The following is a 23,330-nucleotide window of genomic DNA, read 5'->3' on the forward strand; positions in this document are numbered from 1 at the left end:
TATATTTCTGGTATTGCCTAGCCTCATAGGACCCTCCTGGCTTTTGTGCCAGAATAAGATTTTCAAATTATAGCACAAACACGTTTCGGTTATCTTAGGAAAACAAATTAAAATATGCCCTTCTTTTTTATATATATATATATATATATATATAACTATAACGTTGCGTTTACATATACGTGACCTTGACACCTGAAAAAGGTCTCCGTCGATATCTGCTCTTGCGCATATTTAAATATTCAACTTACTGGGCTATAAGTAGTTCCATTTTCGAAAACGTTATAACTGCCTTGAGATTCAAATTCGATCTGTTTAACTCACAGGTATATGGTTAGCATAGACTCACTACGCGACTATTTAGAATACATTTTTTATTTTGTTAGTTATTCAGACCATGATTATATAAACTGGTCACTTTTTTATAGCCAAAACTACCTGTCGCCAACTTATCGTGCCATTTTTTCTATATATATATGTCTCGTTAAGGCTTTAATATTATGCTTATATGTTGCCCTCTGCCTTTAGGGGTCGATATATGCCGAAAGTTCGCGATCAATAGCCGTCTCGTTGTGCTAAGCAAAGAACTCAAAATATTGAACTTACATAAGAAACGCTCGCGCTGTTCGTGGCGGGGCCATTTTCACAAGCAACCGATCCATTTCATCGATGAAACTGTTTGCCGGAGGATAGAAGATTTTGCCTTTAACAGCTGCGGATAGATATTGTCCACTGTCGCTGCCTTAGCCCTGGAACGCCAGTAAAAATGCTTGAATCAACGGGCGACGACGCGGCTTCTTGTTGTTAGACTCCACTCTGGTAGTCGCGCGTGTTCTGAATCTTCTTCCTTTGTAAGCCATCGCCCGCGGTATTCCATGGGTAGCAGAAGATTTTTTATAGAATAATTCGAAGACAAGAATCTTGACATAACACGGACAAGCGGTGCGACCAGAAATACGTCGCTGGAAAGTTAGCAGTGGAAGTAAACCAGGTCTGTACATATCACGGAGATAGATCGCAACTACCTTATATGAAAACTAACTTTAGTGTGTCTGGTATGCCCCAGAACCGAACGTTGACTCTTGAATGAGAGAATTTGACTGGCGCGAGTTTCATGTAACTTCTCAGAGTGATCATAGGAGATATATTTAGACCTTGTTATTCTTGGTAAATGAGAATTAAAGTTTTGCGAAAGGTTAATCACTCCGTTTAGTTTCAAACTTACTCTATTGGAGAATATTTTGGTGAGGCCACATACACAATCAAATTATAACAAGACAAACCGCTACAAAATGCAGGAATCAGTATTCTTGGGTGGACCCCCCACCTGATAACTAGATTTTAGGTTAATGCCAAATTACATCAAGTTTCCCATAAAAGAGTTACCAAATCGCAACTTGCGTTTATAAATTGCTTAGAAATTTTGCGATTAATCTGAAGAATGAAATTTCCCTGAAAATAAACAGCATCTACTGTTTTTTTACCTGTATAGTATCACTTAGCCATAATCGTTTAGGCTGCAACACTTTTAAGCAGTCTGCATCACAATAAACCTAGAACAAGCCTACGTAAACCTGTGTAACACGCTGATTACGTTTACCTCATAAAAATATATCCAGTGGTGTTCGATGCCGCTAACCCGAGATTACGCTCATTGTATCCATGCAGGCGTGTCCATAAAGTGTCAGTAAGAAACAAGTTTGTAAAAGAGCAACCGAGTACCAGTTTTTTCTTCAGACTCAAACGCCTGCAAAGCTGAACTCGTATAGATTAACATCGTAAAATCTTCATAGCCAAAACGCGTCTTCATTCTAATTCTTATGTCCTAGTCTTATTCCAAGTCTTATATAAAGTATATAGTCTAAGTCTTATATATAGTCTAAGTCTTATATAAACTCCATTAACCTGGTTCAAAATATTCTCGGTTTTCTTGCCATTAAGCGTCTTCTTTCTTAGAGAATCAACCGATTGTCTTCGCTTTGCCTCTAGGATGCTTCTAAAGAGCCCCATGTAACTTAGCGTTTGCTTCGACCGTCTACGGAGCCGGTTCGATTGAAGTTATACCGAGAATGCTAATGATCTTCGGCGGATACTTATTGTGGCAACGAGATGATTTCAACCTGTCTTCTTTGAATGGCATTAATTCGTGTTATCCACACAGAGTAAGGAAGTGATCGCTTGTAATCACAAATTGATGTTCTCTAATTAACTCTTTCAATCAAGATATCATGTTAGTTTTATAGATATATATAGAGTATATATATAACGGCTGTGTCATTCGCTCGAAGTACGTTCCCGCATAACCTTATAGAGGCGCTATTGCTAGAAGTTCAAGCAAAAAAACCACTAGTATATGGTAGGTATTATTTTCCTAAAAGATACTTTAGACTAGGTCTTTAGGGCCGTAATAGGTACGTTTAATTTCGGTGCCACCCGCTCGTTACTTGGGCGCTATCGTGGTATAGGGCGATATGTGGAACTTCTAGATGGTTTTCGAGCTTCTAAGTAAGATACAGGCAATATGAGCAAGGCTGATATGTAATGGAACAGCGGCTTGTTAGCGAGTCAAGTAACGAACGGAGCAGCTGATACGCAGCTGTAAATATACGATTCATCAACTCACATTCTTAGCGCAGGGATATGTATCTGTCGATATTCTTGAAAAGTTTCTAACTGCTAAGAGTTACATTAGTATCTATATAAGGAGAACCGTCGATGAAATTTCTTGAAAAAAAGAAACATATTAACAAACATAGAAACGGTACGCAATAAACTGATTGTAATCTGCAATTTAAGACTTATTGCCTATGCTGAATCTCATAGGGACACATCTTTCGAGTGTAGCACGAACGTAGCGTGCAACCGAAATTCTCAATTTTACGTGAAGTAGTTTCTAAAGCGATGCTCCTCTCGATATGGAGGATTGTATGACATATGAGAGTTGGCAAGTAACCTAGACGGCCCAACTATCAAATTCAATAACAAAAAATAAAACTTGCGAAGAAAGCTATTATATTTTCTATAGGAAGAAATGTTCTTTTTTCATATATAAAAATATATTGTATCTCTGTATGTCTTAACTTTCTGCATTAAGATGTATCAACGAACTTAGACGACGCAAAAAATAACGTCAGAGATCAATTTTTTTCAATAAATCACATGTGATTACACCGGTAATTGGTTGGCTTGACAATTCAATGCCCTAATATTTCACCGTTAAGGTTTTCACAGTAGCAACTATAGCATTACACATAAACTGCTCTAGCAATAGAATTTATTTATTTGAATTATATTCAGTAGTTATTAAGAGCTAGCGGGTATGAATTCGGCAGCTTAACCTGTTTATTATACCAACGTCATTGATAGAGTAAGTTTTGAAATAAGCCGATACTTGAACTAGTTATTGTTGTTATATCGTTATACCGAATAATTAATAAAAACGTAGTAAATTCGAGACGATCGTCATCAACAGCATAAAAAAGGGACTAAGTTTAAGGATAGTATTTAGCTAAAATCGAATTTGTTCGAAAAAACTCCTTAATAGACCGAAGCGAACCGGTATAAATTTTCGATAGAAAAGCTAACATCAATCAATGACCAATACGTCTTAGTACGTGTTAGCTCTTTATCAACTCTAAACCCTAATGGTCCTACTATAAAAAAATCAGAGGACACACTCTCTATCGCTATGGGATAGAGATTAGATAGAATAGAATTTAATATTCTACTCAAATCGCACATATGCAAAACGTTATTTAAATACCTTATTGAGCAGCAGTCAAATTTTATGTTTGTTTTACTGTTAATATAGGATTCGCTTTCTCAGGTCAAGTTAAAAAAAATGCTCAGCATCCTTCAGAACACATACAAATCGCAGCTATAGCCGGCAATCAATCATCGATAAAAAATGTTTTGCGCGGGTGTCCAACTTTAAACACGCAACTTCTACAAAAGTGAATTATCATGTCACCGGCTCAGCCATAATTGGTATGAGAAAAAAAAATGGCCAGGTTTTCATTGCCTTCTATTGGCCTTTCAGTAGATATGGCGGCTTATGGGACTAGGTCTCTGGCTGGGGAAGTCAAGTGTCACTAGTGTGATTCTCAGTGTGCGACATCTTGTACAATACATATCTGTGCAGAATAAAGGAAATTGAGAAAAAAAACGCTTCTAGTTATTTAAGTCTATAGTGCAAAGAACATGCGATGCATACTCGTGTTTTCATTTTCAAAAAGAAATTGGTTCTCAGTTACATAGGAAACAAACTTGATCACGTGAAAACTCACGCTGCTTCAATTGTAAGTGTACTTTTTCTCCGTTTTTAACCTGTGTAAACAGAAAAGTTTCACTTATTTATTTACCTCCTAACTCTAATTTGTTTCTTTTGGTAATAACAGCAATCATTAATGTTTCGAGCTTTTTTTTCTATAATTTTCCCTTAATCATTGCTTCACAACGATGACTTTTTCAGCACATAACGAAATACGTTTACGCCAGGTTTTGAACCTAGACAGGTCCACATGCTTTCAAGTTTAATAGGCAATCACGTTACCACTGTATCATGGCGGGGACGAATTAATTTTGATCTAATTGAAGACCCCAATCTTAGTCGACCGCCAAGATGATCTTCGTATTTATAGATATTTTCACATCCCCTGCGTATGCAGCACTTCCACTCATCCGACAAGTACTCTTACTAGCAGACACACGGTATAAGTGGAACGTTCCCTCTCATTATTATACGCAGTAGCAAGAAGCATGAAGTTGCTCAACAATATAAGTCAGACAAAGGAGTAAAACCTGGTTCTGATCATGGCTTAATGTGATATAAAAACTTACATTCAACTTGTAACGAGTTATCAAAGAACGTGAACGCTACGTTTCAAACTGAGAATTATATCTTGGCCGTGATTAGTATAGTATTATAGGATTAGTATAGTATATTAGTATTAGTATAATGACACTTTAATACTAAAAAAATTCTACGCCGGTCATTGTGGATCGATAAAGGTGTGCCGAATTTTGTTCTCCTTGAGGAAATAAGAGTGCTCGTTTCATTACAAAAAAAAAAATATAAGACTTTACGTTTGCTGCATTTAGCTCTCTGAAATGAAATGTGAAAGTTATGGAATACGTCCTCCAAGCCTATGGAGCCGACCCTCTGCTGTGCCGGGGAGAAGTGCATGAGTCCAAGACACACTCCAAGGTCAGGTTCCTGTTTAGTACAGGAACGGATTTCAATGGGCTGATGAATGCCGAATTAACATAAGTAGTTCGTAGACAGAAAGCCACCCTTCAATAAATGCTTAACTCATTTTATGTAGGTCATTTAAGTATCTCTTTTTGATTTTTTTGCGATAAACAACTAGCTTACAATCAACTATTTGTTTTTCATTGAATTTACACTTTACAGAAAAATCGTCCTCCTATCCAAATTCAAAACGGCTGATTGCTTCATGGGATAGAACTAACTGGGATATGAGTTTGCCGCATATCTGTTGATTACGTCGCAGTTGCCATTATTTGGCTATTAACACATCGAAAAATGTAGAAATAAACAAAATATCAATCATCAGCCAACAGAAATCTTACCTGGCAGCCCTGCACCTCTTGAGCTTGAGGGTGTGCCTTTTCCTGCTCAGAAGACGCTTTCCACAGCCCTCCAAAAATGATCACGAGGCTCATTTGTAATTTTTACTAGGGCATCGAGCTCTACTCGAGGATTGGAAACAGGTATGATTGATTTTCGAACTACATAAAATCTAAAGATTAGGAGAAAACCTAGAGACAACAGTAGACACGGCTTCCGTACTATCCACTGCCAACGCTATCACTAGTAACACGTGCCACTTTTTCTGGCAGACGCAAAATACGTTTACGTGCTCGAGACCTAACGAAAACTGGACGTTTCTGTTCCAGCAAGGTCAACATGTGCACAATTTGTCTCCGTCTCGCAAACAAAGTCTTCGGCAAAACTCCCGTAAGCAATATACCAAGTTTCAGAGAGGTGAAGCTGATCAAATGTAAACTACCCGTTGCCACGCTGGCCATATGAACAAGTTGAGTATTTTTCTTATTTAATTTTAAAACTTCGTTACTTTTTGTAGTTCATTAACTTGTTGTTGACGGCATAATTATTGAACTATATACATCAAGTGCGTAAAATTATCGTTTTTGCTAGCCTCTAGTTGAATTCACCATTATCTATAGATCGAAAAATATTCCTTAGCAAGCCATTTGCATGGTACCTAGTCAAGGGGAACTGAACGAAGCCATTAGCATACAGACGTATGGTTAACGAAAAACTTATGATACAAGCTTTCTTGTGCTAAGCGTTAAGCTAACACGCTTGCGTATCATATGCTTGTCATTGGAATAAGGCCAGCGACTGTTTCAAGTTACCACGTATTAGCTGCTCGATTGTCCTCGTCAACAATACAGCTAATAAGGCGCGCAAGACGAACCGGTTAGCTATGATAAAACCAACCAAGTAAAGTCCAACTAAATAAAGCAATGTATGTCGGATGCAAGAGTTTGACCACTGAATTATTTTAGAATCTAACGCGTAAATCACTTGGGCTTGGCTTCTAGGTATCTGCAACGGTAGGATGGGACTTTACCTAACACTCTCTAACCACTGTAGAAGAACACACTGAACACAGACGCTTCTCTATCTTTCACTTTTAATTGGCACTTGTTCTTAACTTATTATTTCGTCCCTGAACATGTAGTTACTTAAAATTATAGCGATGTTGATTAAAAGCGAAATATTAAAGAAGTTGCATTCGAAAAGAAGCCCAGTACGGTAAAGCAAGTGTAGTTAGTTTATGACAACTGAGCTCAGAGTATGCCCTTAGAGGGCGTGTTTTGAACACTGATTCATTATTAGGCTGCCAGCATTTCCGTGATAATTAGTAATGCAAACCGAAACATCTTGTAAACGTTCGAACTAAGCAGCTAAGACGAAGTGTACAAAAAACATACCGCGTAAAATTAAACATCTATCGATTTTTTCATCTGAGATAAAATACCCAGGTTTATCATAAATTCAGACGACTGGACCTAGCTTGTGTTGATCGATTCATGATAACGACTTTCATACGATATGGCCTTATAGCGTTAACTCAAGCCCAACTTGCAAGAAACTGTCCGGTCAAATTGTACTTTCCTGGTGTCAGTGGTAGTAAATTGCTAGTATAAGCGAATCAGCTACAGATCCAGCTTTGTTGGGACACCGCTAGATAATAGAAAACTGGCTGTCGTTTGTTTCATGTCGTATTCTTATGAAAATGTAGTCAGATTTACGGCTGTGTAGTATGAATTTTCGGGTTAGATCGTCAACATACGATTGTTCCATTGTGGCCATTGTATGGCAGGAAATAGCCCCGCACGTATTTAACAATACAATCGCCCAACCATATATACAACGTTTCTGGGTATTTTCACAACCGGTCGCCTTATCTTTTAAAGGCAGGTATAATCTGTATTGATTCATCGGCTGAACGCTATGTGAGCAAGACATTTTCACGGGTGTGATCAATAGGGTTTTACGAACCTGATAACCCGAATCGAAGTCTATGTAAGTAGAAATAAAGAAAACAACTGACAGGTAGTAATCACGGTGTGCTGGGCCCTTGACAATATATCAATGTGTATGTATCTTCACTTGTTGTGAAGTCGAGAACTCCATAAATACTCACCCCTCACAGATTTCTTTTGATAAGTTATCAGAGCATCCAGAACTTTTCCCATAGCTAACTCGTAGCTATCTCCGTTGTACAACACGTTTTACAAAAACGTAGCTTAACATTATTTTATGGATTTATCGGGCTACGGGGGCTTAACGCAAGTTATCTGGGGGATCAAGCAAGGAAAGAGATCACCATATTGATTTTGCTTACCATTGTTCGTATCTTATTGACAGGTTAAATTGCGTCGATGCCCAGATTCGATTTCAGGCCACCGTAGTAAGATAGGCAAAGTTCGGATTAAATGTCCCAGACAGGTGATTTCAACATGAAGATGTCTACCTGAGTATAACAATGACGCCAATGAAATACTAATATGATGTAATACAAAATTATGGGTGCTGAAACCACTAATATAATGTGACTTCGTGTCTATCCAGTTTTCCGTCCCTTGGGCATTAACCGACTTCAAGCCTACAGATTGAAACCAAGGCAATCGACGGGCGAGCTACTCCTTCGCTCTCATGCTTTGATAATTAGCCGTAATTATATGCGTGTTTGTTCAACGAAAATACTACGACCGAGCCTGTCGATACCCTCATTCGCCAACTTGCAAGCGGTTCACACCGGCAAGTACTTCTGGTGGGAGGGCAACTGTACGCAGTCGATAAATATCATCGTGGATCAAGAAGGTCAGTGTCCCAATTAGATACAGAAATGTGTTATATTAATCATGACCTACATGATAGATTAATATTTCATACATACAAATTAAACTAAAGCCTCTTGAAAGTTTGAGTAAAAATTCATTCGTCAGGTCGTTCTTCATTTTATGTCTTCACAGTATATATAAACATACAGTATGTATGCTGTACATATAGGTATATAAGATGTAAAGTATTAAGTTGGCGAGTGATTTTGTCACTCGTTTCTTAGTCATTTAAAATATTTTGATCTAAATTATGTGTACGATGGAGTCTCAAAGACAGAGTGACAAAGCAGGATATTATGCAAGGTAAACTGCATTCTTTTTAAAGCGATGCGGAAGAACATCTATGAAATAGAGAACTAAAAACTTATCGACCGCAGCAGGTAAACCTCAGAGCAGGTAAACCGATTCTTTAATTTAACTGCCTCTGCCAAAATCTTTTTGTTAAAATTTTTATATAAAATATTTTTTGAAACCGTCACAGTATACGTCATTAGATTCTCGCTGCATCTTGAGGTTATAAACTAGGTACCTCTTGCTTTGTGAACAAATTTACACCTATCAACCCGTTCTCGAAACTTATTTGGAGTACTAATTCATTTTAGGCATATCTGTACGAACGGATTATTAATTTTTAACAAAAGTTACATATTTTTCTTCATTAACGCAGGTTGAATACTAACAAGTATATGGATATGTTCTAAGACACTTAAGCATAATATATATGTGTATGAAAGAAACATCACATTGGTTTAGTCAACTAACTCACATAAAAGTCATTAAATACGTTCAATATATCTGCTGTTATAACACTGCTTGAGGAAGCAATCAATAATTCGATTTTCTTTTTCGTTATAATAAGCACGACCTTCAAAGCATCAACACTTAACTTCACCGAAAAAATATTAAAATATAGCTACTAAAGAGAAGCATCATAATTTTTGTTTGCAGAAATATGCTCCTTCCTGTGTACATATCTAGGCTTCATCTTCGACGCGATAGTTGTTTTAAGTATAAAAAAACAGGTACTGGGTTCAACCTCGTACTGCCACAAATATATTTTACATAAATTATGAAAATTGGTGTGCGGTTTACAGAAGAAATTCGAGCCATAAACACAATATATGTAAATGAGTACATTCAATCTACATCACAAATAAAGCATCGCTAACGTTACATACAGGAAACGCATACTTCTCAGACTGTTGCGGTATGGTCTAGCTTTTAACAATTCAATTTCAACGTAAGGACAATAATGCAACCCAACTTCCTAATGTTAACGTGTCCACTATACGTCTGAAAAAAGGACGTTCATACTTGCCGAATTTCCCTATAGCTATTAACACTACGCAAATTGATATTAAAAAGAAAACGTTGTTCATTCTAAAACGAGCACGATGCCCTGAAGCCAATGCCATTTAAGTTTCCAGCTACAGTGTGCATCAATCCAAATCACAAACAAAACTCCTTTATTTTTGCAATGTTCATATTCGATCTACTTAGCCGATATTTAAAACGGTTCATAAATGTCATTGGCACAGTTTAGTGCTCCATTATGTTGATATTAGAAGTTGTTCGTCCAGCTGAGGTTCGGCGTTGGGCCCGAACGAGATATTTTGGCGCGTCCTGAGATCTTAGCAGACGACAGTCTTAGAGTGAGAGCAAAGAGGCCACCATATTTGTTTATCTGCGCATGCGTCGCCATTTGAAAACTGAAAGCGCTATTCGAATTTGATTTAAGCGGTTATATGTGCCAAACAAGTGGAATGGCGATTGATCGATCGAAAAATATTTCACTCACATAAGCGAGCTCAGTATACCATTCGCACATTTGTGTTATTCTCTTGCGTGCATTTTTACCGTACTACTGTGAGAGTGGTTGTGCTAGGGAGTTTTTGTGTGTTTTTCATGACTTTAAATTGAATTTTATCAGCGAACATGGAGCACGCAGAGTTCGATCCAGTAAGTTCCGCCTGTTCAATTTTTCTAAAAGAAATTTCATCCGAGATTCTATAATGGGAACACAATACGTGCAAGGCTTCTAATAACAACTGTTAGAAGAAAACTTATCTTCATAGCACACTATAATAAACAAATTTACTAGCGACCGTTATCAGCTGAACGACTTGTTCGTAACGACTGTGAATTAGATCTGCTGCAACTAAGCATGGTCGCACCTGATCATTTGACAATGCCTAAGTAATTATAAGAATAAGGTGTATTATGTGTATTATAATCTGTTATTTAAAATTAGCGACCGTAAAAGTCATTACGTAATATAATTATTTACTTTCAATTAGCAGTTCAGAAATACTCTGTTTATTATTATTTAAAGTTTAATTTTAAAAATCTTGCCATCTGTGAAACGTCAAAACTTGAGTCGTTATGACTTCTTAATTTTAGTTTGTAACAGATTGTACCGATAGATAAGTAGAAGCGTTAGGATATCCCCGAACTATCAAAGCTTAAAGCAGGTTGCAATTGATGTCTTGCGTTTGAAAAAAAGTAAAGACTTTACAATTCCAGGCTTTACTTCTTTTCTACATACCCTAGAAGTCGATATGATCCTCTAATATCTATATTAGTATATATTCATTTATCCTTGACCAAAGTTAGCTGAAATGTGAACTTAACCGACAAAATGAAAGAAAATTTGATTGATAAAGTGATGATAAGGAAGTGAGAAATAAGGAATCGTTAACTGTTACGCCAACACTGAGGTGTAAGCAAGGCCGATAGGTCCGAATGGTTTCCACGCAACTGCGATCAATTCACAAATTTATTCAACTTTTACTCTTGGCCGCCATGTGAGCCTCGTAATATAAGGTGGGCTTATAATATGGGAATTTAGTAATATTTTGATTTTTTTTCGAGTTATATACATATATATATATATATATTTAGCAAAATTTTTCATGATATCAATAACGTTCAAAAAATAATATACTTTAAGGACTACATAAGGAATATGGTAGTTAGCGTCGACAGCGCATACTTCTAGCAATTTATGTATTAGATTATAACAAACGAGGCAAGATTGTTCAAATATTTTTTTTATAAGGATGCGAGTACCAGGAGCAGGTGCCAATGAAATCGTGTTATTAGCTATATTATTATCTTATTTACGAAATTTTGTCCTCCTGTGTGAATTCACAATATAGAGACTAATTAGCTTTCAGAAGATGTGATTATACCTGAGTGTTATTGCTAATTTATTTGAGAAGATTTATGAAGCAGGGTCTTGCGGAGTAAGTCCATTAAATGATCATTGCCTCTGAGTGAACATGTTATATCTAAATTAGAGTCTTGAGCGTCATACGGACCTGCCGGAATATGATATCTACTCCTGTCAAGCGCACGTGTGAGAAATCGAGCGTTGACCAGTCAAACCGAACTCGCTCGGCAGTTCTAAGCGTTTCTCAGAACGCAGATTTATTTGGTGATCAAAAATTATTGCATTATCATAACCGCATGGACAAATGGCAAGAGTCACCTTAGAAGATGGAGCATATCGCTTGGCAGCACCAAGCAAACGTTTTATTTCGATGTGCCAATGGCAAATACTTTTAATCATTTAAGTGATTAGACAATTACAATATTCATTAGAATTTTTTTTTCATTAGACCGAAGATGGGTCGGTGCTTTAGGAGATGACAAGTACATTTTTAATTCACTTTTTTAAAATGGCAAGTATGATTGAAACTAATGAATTTATATGACTAACACCCGTCAATTTATGATGTGGAAAAGAGGGTCAGCTAGCTGTCGTACGTTGGGTAGAGGGGTGCACAGGCAGTTACCGGCTTGAAATGATAACCTAGACTTTATACGTATAAACTGGCGAATTTAATCGGACTTTGAATGAAATATAAGATATTTTACTTTTTAATTAAGTGCGGCTATGTAAGCACATTGAGTTGATAGTTACTACGGTAATTTCTAAGTTCTAAACATTTTAAAGAAAACGACCTGTGTCCAAGTATTTTGGTCTAGAGAATGGGTACGTTTGTTTGATTTAATAACAGCGATGTCGATACTTTATATCTATAAGTAGGTATAGCTTAGTCAAAAAGTTTATGGGCATTCGATTGCAATAAATCATTAAAAAAAATTAGGGATTTGTAAAGTAATGCTTGTAAACTAATTAAAAAATGCATGTCTCCTTATACACATTGGTAAACAATCACATTTGAACGAGTGTACACTGCTATTTTGTACCTACCATCTATACTCAAAACTAATATTTAGTTAAAAAAAACTTGTGCAATCCTAACCGCACTTGATTTTTATTAATGCTACTCGTGCCCACAAATGCCTTTGTCTGACTACGATTATGAAAAATAACTTGGTAACTCAGATTTGTTTGATGTACGTATCACATTTTAATTTTAGCATACATGCTGTTAATCTACATTAATCATGAAGTAACCCACATGTACTGATAGAAATTTGAGGGTTAATGCTTGACTGTAAAATGTCTAGAGGGGAGTCTATTGTTGACAAGAAGCTAGGAGTCGTGGATTACGTAGACTGATTTCCCCCTATTTTTTGTTGACAGGCGGAAATTAGGCGTATGATGCAAATGCGCCAGAGAGAACTGCGTGGAAAACACGCAGCGCCTGGTGAGCCATTTGAATCCCCGACAAAACGTTCACGAGGGGAAAAGGAAAACACAATGTCGCCAGCAAAGTCTGGTGAGGGCCCATCATCGCCACATAAAGTGCAAGGTTTTATGGCGAAATTTGCTGTTTCGCCGAAAAATCCCCGGAAGAATATGGCTGCTGTGGAAACAAATAATCCGAACACGGCATCATCGTCCAAAACCAGGTTCTCAGAGCTATCGAAAAGGTATATGGATCAACAACTGTATTTCATTTGGCTATTCGTTTTACCAAAAGAAATCATAAAGAAAACAGCTTGCGATAAAAAATCTAGCGCCTCAAAGTGTTTAGCTGATATTTTACATGCCTGCATTATTTCGTATGAACACAGATTTAACTATTTAGATAATTTACCTATACCATGTTGTTTCTATTCGTAGAATATAAATTTCGCAGCGGAATTTTTCCTGTTCAAGTATCTTTTGAGAGGCATTATGACAACCCAGACTCTGCGTGCAATCTAAAAATAACACATATATTTGCTGGCATATCTGTGAGCTGCACCTTATTATCCGTTATTGAAATGCATACTCTTTTACTTCTTGCCATCGACACTGGACAAGCACTAATAACTCATATGCGGTAGAGACTCGGCTAAAGACCCAGTTTCCATAATCATGGGTCTTTGTGCACACCGGCGCAGAAAGACATAGGTGACGCTACTCGTTTAAACTTCTCAGGTAGAACAGTCGTTTCTTTCATTTGTGCATTCAACCCGACCGATAAAATGTCTTCAGTAAGGTATCTAATCCTAAGCAGACCCTCTACAAGCAAGGCGAAGTCCATCTTACATGCTGTGTCTATCGCAAAATATATAGATACCTACTACTGCGACCTGCTTGCCGTGAAGTAATCCTTTTTTCAACTGACTAGGTATGCCGAAATGGAGGACGAATTGCCAGCAAAAAAATCGTCAACTCCAACGCAGTCCACGTCCACTACGCCAAAGAGACAAGCACCTTTACCACCTACTTCTGCGTCGGCATCATCAGCGGCTTCTGGAAAATCTGGCTGTTTTTCGCGTGATCACACGGTAGCAACAGCAACAACAGCGGCAGGATGTTCTATCGATACACGTACGAAAAAGCGCGCTCCAAGTCCGCCAACCGGTAAAAGTAAAGCAAGGAATAGGGCGCCCTCACCACCACCACAATCAACCCAAAAGCGCTGGGAAGTGGTCGAACGAACCACTGTCACAATTCGTACCGCCGAAGAGAGCGTTAATATGTCGAAGAAGCAACCAGGATCGGAGAATCGCCTTGATGATTCTGTTAGCACGATGACGTTTGCCAAGGCGAAGGCTGTTGCCAAGGCCCGAGAAGAGGCTGCGGGACTTATTAAAAGCCCAAACTGTGCAAGTGCGAAGATTGTGCCGGATCCGAGCGAAGCGAAAGTGGCCGATAAAGTGAAGAACTTCAAGAAAGTCGCAGAAAAAGAATCTGTCTCAGGTACAGCAGGCGAGAGACACCAGGTTATTCCCAAATCCAGGTAGGTTCACATAATGGTACGGTTTTATCTGCTTATGCTTCCGTTATTACTTTTGCTATTTAATTACATGTTTAAATTTTATTTTGAAGTTGTTTCTTATTATTTACTGATAAGCTAATGTGTTTTTTTTTTAATAATCCTGAAGAGTAGATCTGAAAATAGGTTTAACGTATGCCCATTTCCTTCATGAACGACAATCTATTCAGGGTGGTGCCACGCGGCAAAATTGCCGAAAAGGTATCACGATTTGATGTGGACTCCTCAGGTCCACGATGTGTGATTGAGACAAAACCTCTTGGGAGCGTATCTTCTCGAGCTAAGTTCTTCGAGAGAGCGATGGAAGAAGACCGCAAGGCTGCTGATGCTGCCTACGTTCCAGTTAACCAGCGAATTGCCAAGGAAATTGAAAAAGACACCTGCTCCAACCAAGGTATTCATACGTTCGCTATTTTTAACGGACAAGTGGTGTAATTGATATAAGCAGATTTAAGCATTTAATTGACACAAAATATTAATCAAACGATCGCAACATTTGAAAAAGTATTTTGGACCACTCAGTTTAGTGCAGAGCAGACAATACACTGGTTGTTAAGTTGTTAGGTTTTAGACTTAAATTTAACTCTAATAATCGAATTAATAAAACAAGCACATCCTTACTTAAATAATTTTTGGTTTGATATTTAGTGATTAGAGTACCGAATATTTATATTAGGTTAATCACATCCGACGATGTCCGAGACAACATAATACTTCTACCAATGTTTATGTTCAACAAACATATAGTGCAAAAAAAAAGTAAAAACGACCATAGTAAGTCGTGTCCTAGTAAGCATCATATTTCTGATGTCAAACGAACACCTAGATTAAGATCGATATTCTAGTTACATATTTACCGGGTGAGGATGTAGCAAATCTTATCTTTCATAAAAACGTCTTATTGAATGTCTGAATGTGCAGCTATGTGCTCACGAATTTGTTTATTCTCTGTTATATCAAAACTAGCACACGTTTATATAAAGCCATAGGTACATAGCAAGCAATAGACAAAATATTATGATGGCTAGAGAATGTCAGCGCAGAGCAATATTCTATGGGTGGGAACACTTTGAAGCGAATAAGTTTTATCTCTTAAATAGCGACGCAAGCATCGGCTTATCGAAACGTTCGGCGTATCCAAATACTGTTCGTGTCATATGATACGCTCACTGTCGTATGGTGCTTTCGTGTGTGTTGATCGATTGGGTTGTATTGTCTCCAACATGTTTTCCCAGTACGACGCTTAAATAAACATTTATCGCTAAGCTGGCTACGCGTGATAAGCTGTATACAATAAACCATCTGCGCAGGAAGTGTCGACACACAAAATTGCTGTACAAAAATAGAATTTATTGAAGTGAACAGATAATGGCGGGCATTGAAGGCTTGGCATTTCCTGCCTTAGTATAAAAACGCATTTAAACACGAACGGTAAAAACTCAAGCCCAATTAATTTTATATACGCATATACAGAAGCGTTCGATTTCGAATCATTTTTACCGTTTCTCCTTTTTCTCTTGGAACGTACTGTACTTGGATAGCTCGTGCTATAAAGCTCGCTGTGTGCAGTACTCAGCTTTCTCCGACGGAAAAGCCGCTAGTCACGCCTCAGCCCGGTAGTTCCCAGCAACTTCAGTTGAAACCTTGCAAAACTGATGATGCTGCTGCTGCTGCTCCTTCCGTCGATGATAACGCGGGTAATGACGATCACGAAGGTACGGAGGACTTCGACAAATTTGAAGATCGCGGGAAGAGCGTTGACGAAGGTGAATCTACTGAGGATGAGCGGACCACCATAGCAGATGATCATCAAGTCAAAATTATGCAACCGTTGCTACCACTATCGCCTAAGGCCCAGAATCCTCTAGAGAAAGATGTTCCAAAGAAGGTACTTGCTAAAGTCAAAGAGATTTTACGAACTAGTAGAAAGTTTACAAAATTGATTTTTATGACCTATGTTATAGAATATGTATGTTGGCATCTTTCGATAATAAATAGATTAATATGTCATTGAAGAGACATTTGTTGTTTATCTTTGTGGCCACAGCAGAAATGTACTGTATGTCAAGCATGTTCAAATCAACGTGTTACGTTTGTTTTTATACACATATTCACAAAGCCCAAAATTATTTATTTGTAGTAGTTCGACTTGGAGCAAAATATTTTTTTTTTGTTAAATTCAAATAGATTTTCTATCTTCAAGCGAACAAAAATCTAATTCCGCATCCATGTCTGTTTCGTTTCTTTGATATGTGAACGCCCAACGTTTAGATCGGCCAAGTGTCTAATAAGCTTAAGAATCGTCTAGAGGACATGATAGTACACGGTCATAAAACCCCAGATGAGACCTATCTTTCAGTGACAGAACGCACTGAGCTTCGGCAGGAGCAGTCTGATATCGTTGAAGAGGAGGGAGAGCGTGATGATCTGGGGAGGCGTGGAGAAACGTTTATTGACGACTCTATATTGACACCAAGGCTGCCTCGAAAATCTGAACATCTGATTGATGACGATACCATCTCGAGACTAACCGGCATCCCAGAGGACGGGCATAGTACGCCTCTTGGCAAAGTGCCGCCTTCTTCCGAAGAAAGTTTGGCAACTCCGGTCACAAAGACAATGAGTCAATACCGTAGGGATGAAAAACAGGCTGCCGAACAGCATGAAGAAAACGTTAAAAGGATTGTCTATCAGATTCCCTCAAATATGATGCAGGTAAAACCAGCAAGTTTAGCTATGACATTCGTCTGTTTTTCTGACGAACCTAATGAAGGTGAAGTGGTTCTCAAAACATAAAATTAGCTTACACGGTGCCTATATCTTTAAGTTCAAATTATATATGGCTAGGAATACTTCTTGTTTTTCCTATTTAATAGCGCATATAATTTGAGATGAAAACCTTGGCGTAAATTAAGTACACAGAATCACTCATTAACGAACGCTTCATGGTGCTTATTTTTTGATACTAATATGAATACCTCAATCGCCGGTATAGTCTGTATCGTTGTGCTCTCTAAGTATATGCTTCGGTGCTCTAAAAAAATATCTTTGTGGACATATTTCGCTTACAAAAATAGTAATAATGTCAATTGTGTGTGTCAATGCTCCTTTAGGAGATACGGAAAGGCAAAGACGTTCCAATTGAGGGAGAGTCCAACTCCAGCCTTGGAGAGTACAAGCGTCAGATCGAGGAAGAAATTGTAAAGCAGGAGTCAATCATGAAGCAGACAAGTCACGCCCTGGCTGTCTGCCAAGACAATGGAGACCGTGGTAGTGAACAGCACGTTGAGGCCGAGCGTCTTTTATTAATTTCAAGTAAGTGTTTTGCCATGTTAAGATTGGACGTGCCGTAGGCAAAAGAGCCAAAGATCTACAAGAGGGATCCAAAATGAAGTTTGATTAGCTTTAATAAAATATCACGTGTTTTCATACCTGCTTTAATAAAGTCATGTTAAGTCGTTGTTTAATCTATAGACCCCGAAGATTCAACGGTTCTTCCTTTAATGAGATCTAACTCATGATTCATGAAAAGCCAGTTCCCAATAGATAGACAATAGCAAGCAAAATAAATCAGTGCGATCGCTATGGTCAACATGCGTGTTTAAACAAACGTTTTCTAATTGATACAACAATTATGAACTCTTACCGTTTTGCTTTCAGCACAGCGGCATCAGGCAGCTCAGAGCGAGCTTCAAAGGCTTAATGTTCAAAATAGCATTCCACAACCCGGCGGAACTTTGACAATATGCGATATCACGCTCCCATTCAAAAAGGAATTCCTCAAGTTGTTGCGTTCATCGAATGACCTGTTGACTAGCACACACTATTTCATGGTCCTCGTACGATCGGGAGCATCGCTTCTGCATACGGAAGTGGTATCTACAAATGAAAAGATTCACGGGGGTGCGGTCAACCTTACGCATCACATGGTACTGAAGAACCTGCAAGAGGGATTTCGAGTGTTCATCGATGTCTACGCCGTAGTGAGTATAGGTGAAAGAAAAGGCTAGATGCGAACTGGATTTGAGAAAGCCAAAAGCACCACTGCTGCTGTTTTTTTTAGGCGAGCCATCAACTTGCAGTAGGTTGATATGCATGCAGAAGTTTTAAGGATAAAAATATTTTGTAATTCTATAGAAAAGTTATCTCAGTTATAAATATATCTGTCTGCAGGAGGCGCCAAATCGAGAACACCCTGATTACGAAATGACAATGAAAAAACTCCGCCGTGAGAAGGAAAAAGAGCAAAACGCTCACAAAGGAGGTATCTTGAGCGCTTTTACACCGAATAAGAGAAAGACGCCTTCCACTCCTGGAAATGCGGGATCCTCCTATGAGAGCGTGAAAATTCGTCGGCCTTCTTTCGGACTAATTGGCAGAGTGACTCTAGACGAGAGTCTTATCCTCGTAAACAAGTAAGTTACCATTTTCTAGGATTACCTGCAATTAGCTCCTGGCTGTATTCATTCAGGCTATGGTACTTTCGTTCTATTTAGTTTACATGCGTTTTAAACATAATTCAGTAATCTGCGCAAAACAACTGACGAGACATCTTTTTGTGCTGCCATCTTATGAAAGCCGTGAGAGCCAGTATCTTCATGAACTGGTCTTCTCTATTCGCTCATGCTAACAATCTTAAACATGGGTGTAACCACAGCAAAGTGCATGTCAATCTAGACAGCCCATACCTTTAGCAAATTGCAATGTAGAGTATCGACATCCAACAAATTTAGGACTCTGTTGAGTCCTAAATTTTTAGTTCATTATGTTAAAATATAGTTTTTTGCGGTTTGATCTTCTCGAATACCAGACGCTGATCTTTGATTGTGTCGCTTCGATGTGACTAGCTCATTATGGCCATCAATAGAAAAACAACTCAATAAAAAACTAACTATCGAGAAGTGTGACATCCGCCCTTTAGCTGGCGATAAATATTAGGTTTGCAATATCTACCATGATTGAACGGCAGTTTTTTCAATCATTCAGTACGAATTATGATGATTCATTTAGTATGAAATAAACAGCTTACGCACAAATTATGGCTGAACTGTCGTTCAACAGAGAGGTGCACTACTTGGACAATTACTACAGTGAATCACCACTTGACGGCCGAATCGTGATGAAAATTCAGCTCAACATGCCCCCAAAGGTTACCCATTGCGGTATGTTGAGGCTAAAGGATTCGAGCGGTATGTTCGGCACTACCGATTTCATTAAATCATTTTTCGCCGCCATCGAGGGGAGCCGGCTCAATCTGTGGAATGATATGAGAGAGGCTGAGGAAGAACAGGTGAGTTTCCCGACGATGGCTGTTCTCGGTAATAGGACCCTTGCTTTAATTATTACTACAACATTTTTCTTACCTTACTCCTTCTAGATTGCATTAAGTAAACATTTTACTAAAACTTCTTGAGTAACTCTGAGGTATCCATTAAAGATTGAAGTAACTGGCACCCAACAGAGCGAAATGCAAAATGGTCGTCATTAGGGAACTGGTCGCTTATAGCCAAAGCCCTTTCTGAACTCGATCGTTTTTTAATGGACACGGATTTTTCGAAGCCTCAATTGGCTTGCATATAATGATTACTGCAGCTAAATATACGCGTCACTCGTGACCCATGCAGGGTCATGCATCTACAGGTCACCTTATGCTTCTGGAAGTACGGTTTAAGATCTCACAGACATGTCCACGCAATGCGAGCCTGTCAAATGAAGCACCATGTTGAAGATTCGGAGGCTTTTTGAAATATTGAATATAAAGCTGCACGCCGAGATATGGAAGGGGCTACCCGGTAAATCTTAGCTGATGACTTACAAGTTTGAGGCACTGTAGATCCTGCGCATATATATTAAACGGCCACACTAAATCAGTGTAAACGTCTTACTGCATCTTTGATTGATCATGGTGTTCAACTCACAGTTTGATACACACCGCGCATTAGGGATAATGCAAACTTTCAAACTAGTATGATCTTATATCGGTGCCCCTTCCCCCCCCCCTTTTCGTATTTTTTGGATCAGCGCACGTCAGACGGGTATATGAATTATGATGCCTCAAACAAAATTCTTTTCGTGAAGAAGTTGTTCCTTAACTGTTCAAGGTTTTGTTTTACTAGAATTGGACACTATGCTAATTCCAGACTCTTCCTGCGTGGCTCCGGCACTAATAATTGATAGCTATAATCTTCTTCACATCAAGATAATGAAATAAGTTCATACTTGACTGAAAAATACGTTTCTATTTCATACGTACTGTCGTCATCTGTTGTTGTTGCTACTGCTGTTGTTGTGACGACGGTAATGAACATATTGATGCCTATTTTTTTTCTCTCCATTTGCTTTTTCAGGAACCGTTGCGGTCCTTTGATCTTGCGCAGGTCGCTCACACTGTGCGGGTCCAACAAAGTTTCAATTTTTTTTACTTCCCAATCCGACTTAACAACGGACTCGAGCTTCTGTTTTTAACATATAGCGAAGCGGAATCGAGCGCCTGGACGGGGAAACTCAACGCCTGCATCGCCAGCGTGAAAAGTCGAAAATATTAGAATGTGGTTCATTGTGTGGTAGCTATGCATATTATTAGGTACTACTAGTCGAAAATACTCGATATAGATCGCTACAATCGATTAGCTTGCCGATATTCGTTATCGCCAATGATACTTATAAAGGGATGCATTTCTAAAATCTTTTACATGTGCGGCTTTATGTCGATGACCAATGCAGGAAGATGCGTCCGTGATGTGTCGGTTATTCTTAATGTTTACCATTTAAAATCAGTCTGTATTTGTTGAATAAGGGTCGTAACCAGCTGGATGGCCCCAAGGGTTAATAGAAACAAGAGAAACATAAATACAGGAGACAACACGGAATACATAAAAGCACCTGTAATGAAAATCGAATATGATCATTTGGTGACTTCTTTTACCAGCATGTTCTACAGAACACACATTTTCGTGCATCAAGTTGGAAATAAGTCGCTAATAAGCTTATTTTTATCTCTTACTAACGTGCGCTTTCTATATGACTCAGCAAGGCTGAATATTATTTTTCCTTAAAATTAACACAGAACGTGAAGAATTCCAGAAAGCAGGAACTGGAACATAATTAAATATGGGACGTGTTTAAAACCTAACTGTTGCAAAATTTCTGCGAGAGGATAGGGAAAAGAAACAGCGAGGGTTTTAGATAAGGACTTACAAAAATGAACTTCCTCTGAAAATGCGGTGGAATGGGTCACTGTTTTTAAAAACATCATACGCTACATATTTAAAAGCATCATACGCTACTCTATGTATAAAGAAGAATATAATAATATACGATAATGCTTGCAAGTAAATATGCTATTCGCGTCTATAGAAACCTCTAAAAGGAGTAGTTATTTGCTTATCGGTAGCGTAGACGTTTTTTTGCGTAAAAATTTTCGAAAGGTAAAGTAAAAGGCTGTTTTTAACGTTTATTAGCGACAAGTTTATTTAGCATCGTGATGTCCATATTTCTTTTCGACTTCATTCGTCATAGATGTGCAACTGAGCCAACGTTAACGGAAGCAGCAGCCGTGGTGGTCGTAGTCAAAGTCGTCCAGCAGTCTCCCACTACCGGCAATTTCAACACCAACACACTCACACACGCACATACTGAAACTTGACTGGAAATCAATGACTTCGTCAACCATTCGTTAAGGAAACGAGGCCAGCAAATGATAATTACTTTAACTCTGCCCGTAAACGGTAAAGGGTATCATCGTATCTTCCACATCGATTTCGATTTGAAGCTCTGATAGCAACCTGCTAATGTAACATAGCGACACCTCTAGCTGGCTGATAGCCACGTACTAGCTAAGCAACAGGTGCTCGCTCTTAGCTTCCAAATTCACGGGTGCTCTATTACAGATAAATTTTCTTCGCCGCAATAAATAACGCGACCTCCAACGGAGCAGGTGGACCTTGCCTTGGCAGATCCCGTATCATCTGCTAGTTAAAGTTCTAGCCTTACCCAACAGCGATTTATTCCTGCTACGGCTTGGCACAGATCCTGTCCTTTTCTCATAGTCACGTAGTTGCATCTTGTCAACTTATTGATCGCTTCGCTGTCACTTAAATCGATACGATCCTAGGCAACTTCACACTGTAGACATTCGTTTGTTTCATTTCTGCCAAACAATATAGTCTTTTCGTCGCTTAACTTTGCGTGATTTCTTAATACATATATTCATGTAAATTAGCGGGCATTGCACGATTTTTTTTTATCTCGCTTCGTGCCCTTTCTTCTTTGATCCATTTCTCTAATTTTTCTTTCATAAACTGTGCGTCTTTGTCAAAGGTGTCGGTGTCAGTTCGATTACTGCTCACTTTCATTCTACGCTAATACCCTCGATAATTAATCGTGACCTCTTCTATGCTACAATTTACTAAGATAAACATTTAGGATAATACATATAGGCAAGAGACACTCGCTGAGAGTTGCTACGACCATTTTAGCTGCCAACGCCACCGGCTCCGTTTGCCTTCGCTGCAATTACCACCATGACTGGCGCGCCATGATCGTCATTGTATCACTACATCTTCATTATTTTCCAACAGCATTTTACTGTGTCGTTATCTGCCAACCGCGATCGACTGCTTTCGATCATCCAATCACCCCATTGTCAGCAGAAACCAGTTGTTATTACCCACTGTGTATGCAGTAATGCATCCCGCCTGTGTGTGTGATTTGTACAAATCGCTAGATGAATTTGTCCTACTAATATATATA

The 23,330-nt window shown here is 38.5% G+C and overlaps 1 protein-coding gene and 1 long non-coding RNA gene across 3 annotated transcripts in view; one reads left to right on the top strand and one right to left on the bottom strand.

Annotated features, from left to right (window-relative positions):
- Positions 1–2,897, bottom strand: part of LOC147757886 (uncharacterized) — an 18,014-nt gene extending 15,117 nt beyond the window's left edge. The window contains exons 1-2 of the long non-coding RNA XR_015321038.1: positions 1,598–2,897; positions 604–959 (exon numbers count right to left, since the gene is read on the bottom strand). This is a non-coding gene — a long non-coding RNA (uncharacterized LOC147757886). The remainder of the gene's footprint in view (positions 1–603; positions 960–1,597) is intronic.
- A 5,043-nt stretch (positions 2,898–7,940) lies between these two features.
- scra (anillin, actin binding protein) lies at positions 7,941–21,947 on the top strand. Of its 2 annotated transcripts, none has more exons than XM_086980179.1 (11): positions 7,941–8,377; positions 12,953–13,242; positions 13,929–14,543; positions 14,750–14,973; positions 16,121–16,467; positions 16,851–17,294; positions 17,693–17,894; positions 18,240–18,562; positions 18,753–18,994; positions 19,641–19,869; positions 20,927–21,947. In XM_086980179.1, exons 2-11 carry the CDS (start codon positions 12,968–12,970, stop codon positions 21,122–21,124), a joined length of 3,099 nt encoding a protein of 1,032 aa, XP_086836305.1. In that variant the 5' UTR covers positions 7,941–8,377; positions 12,953–12,967; the 3' UTR covers positions 21,125–21,947. The 2 variants fall into 2 exon arrangements, with proteins under 2 accessions (XP_086836305.1, XP_022649370.1); XM_022793635.2 differs by lacking the exon at positions 7,941–8,377 and adding an exon at positions 10,100–10,356.
- The last annotated feature ends 1,383 nt before the right edge of the window (positions 21,948–23,330 follow it).

This window comes from Varroa destructor, unplaced genomic scaffold (assembly GCF_002443255.2).
Source record: "Varroa destructor unplaced genomic scaffold, Vdes_3.0 BEIS01000002.1, whole genome shotgun sequence".
Lineage (NCBI taxonomy): Eukaryota > Metazoa > Arthropoda > Arachnida > Mesostigmata > Varroidae > Varroa > Varroa destructor.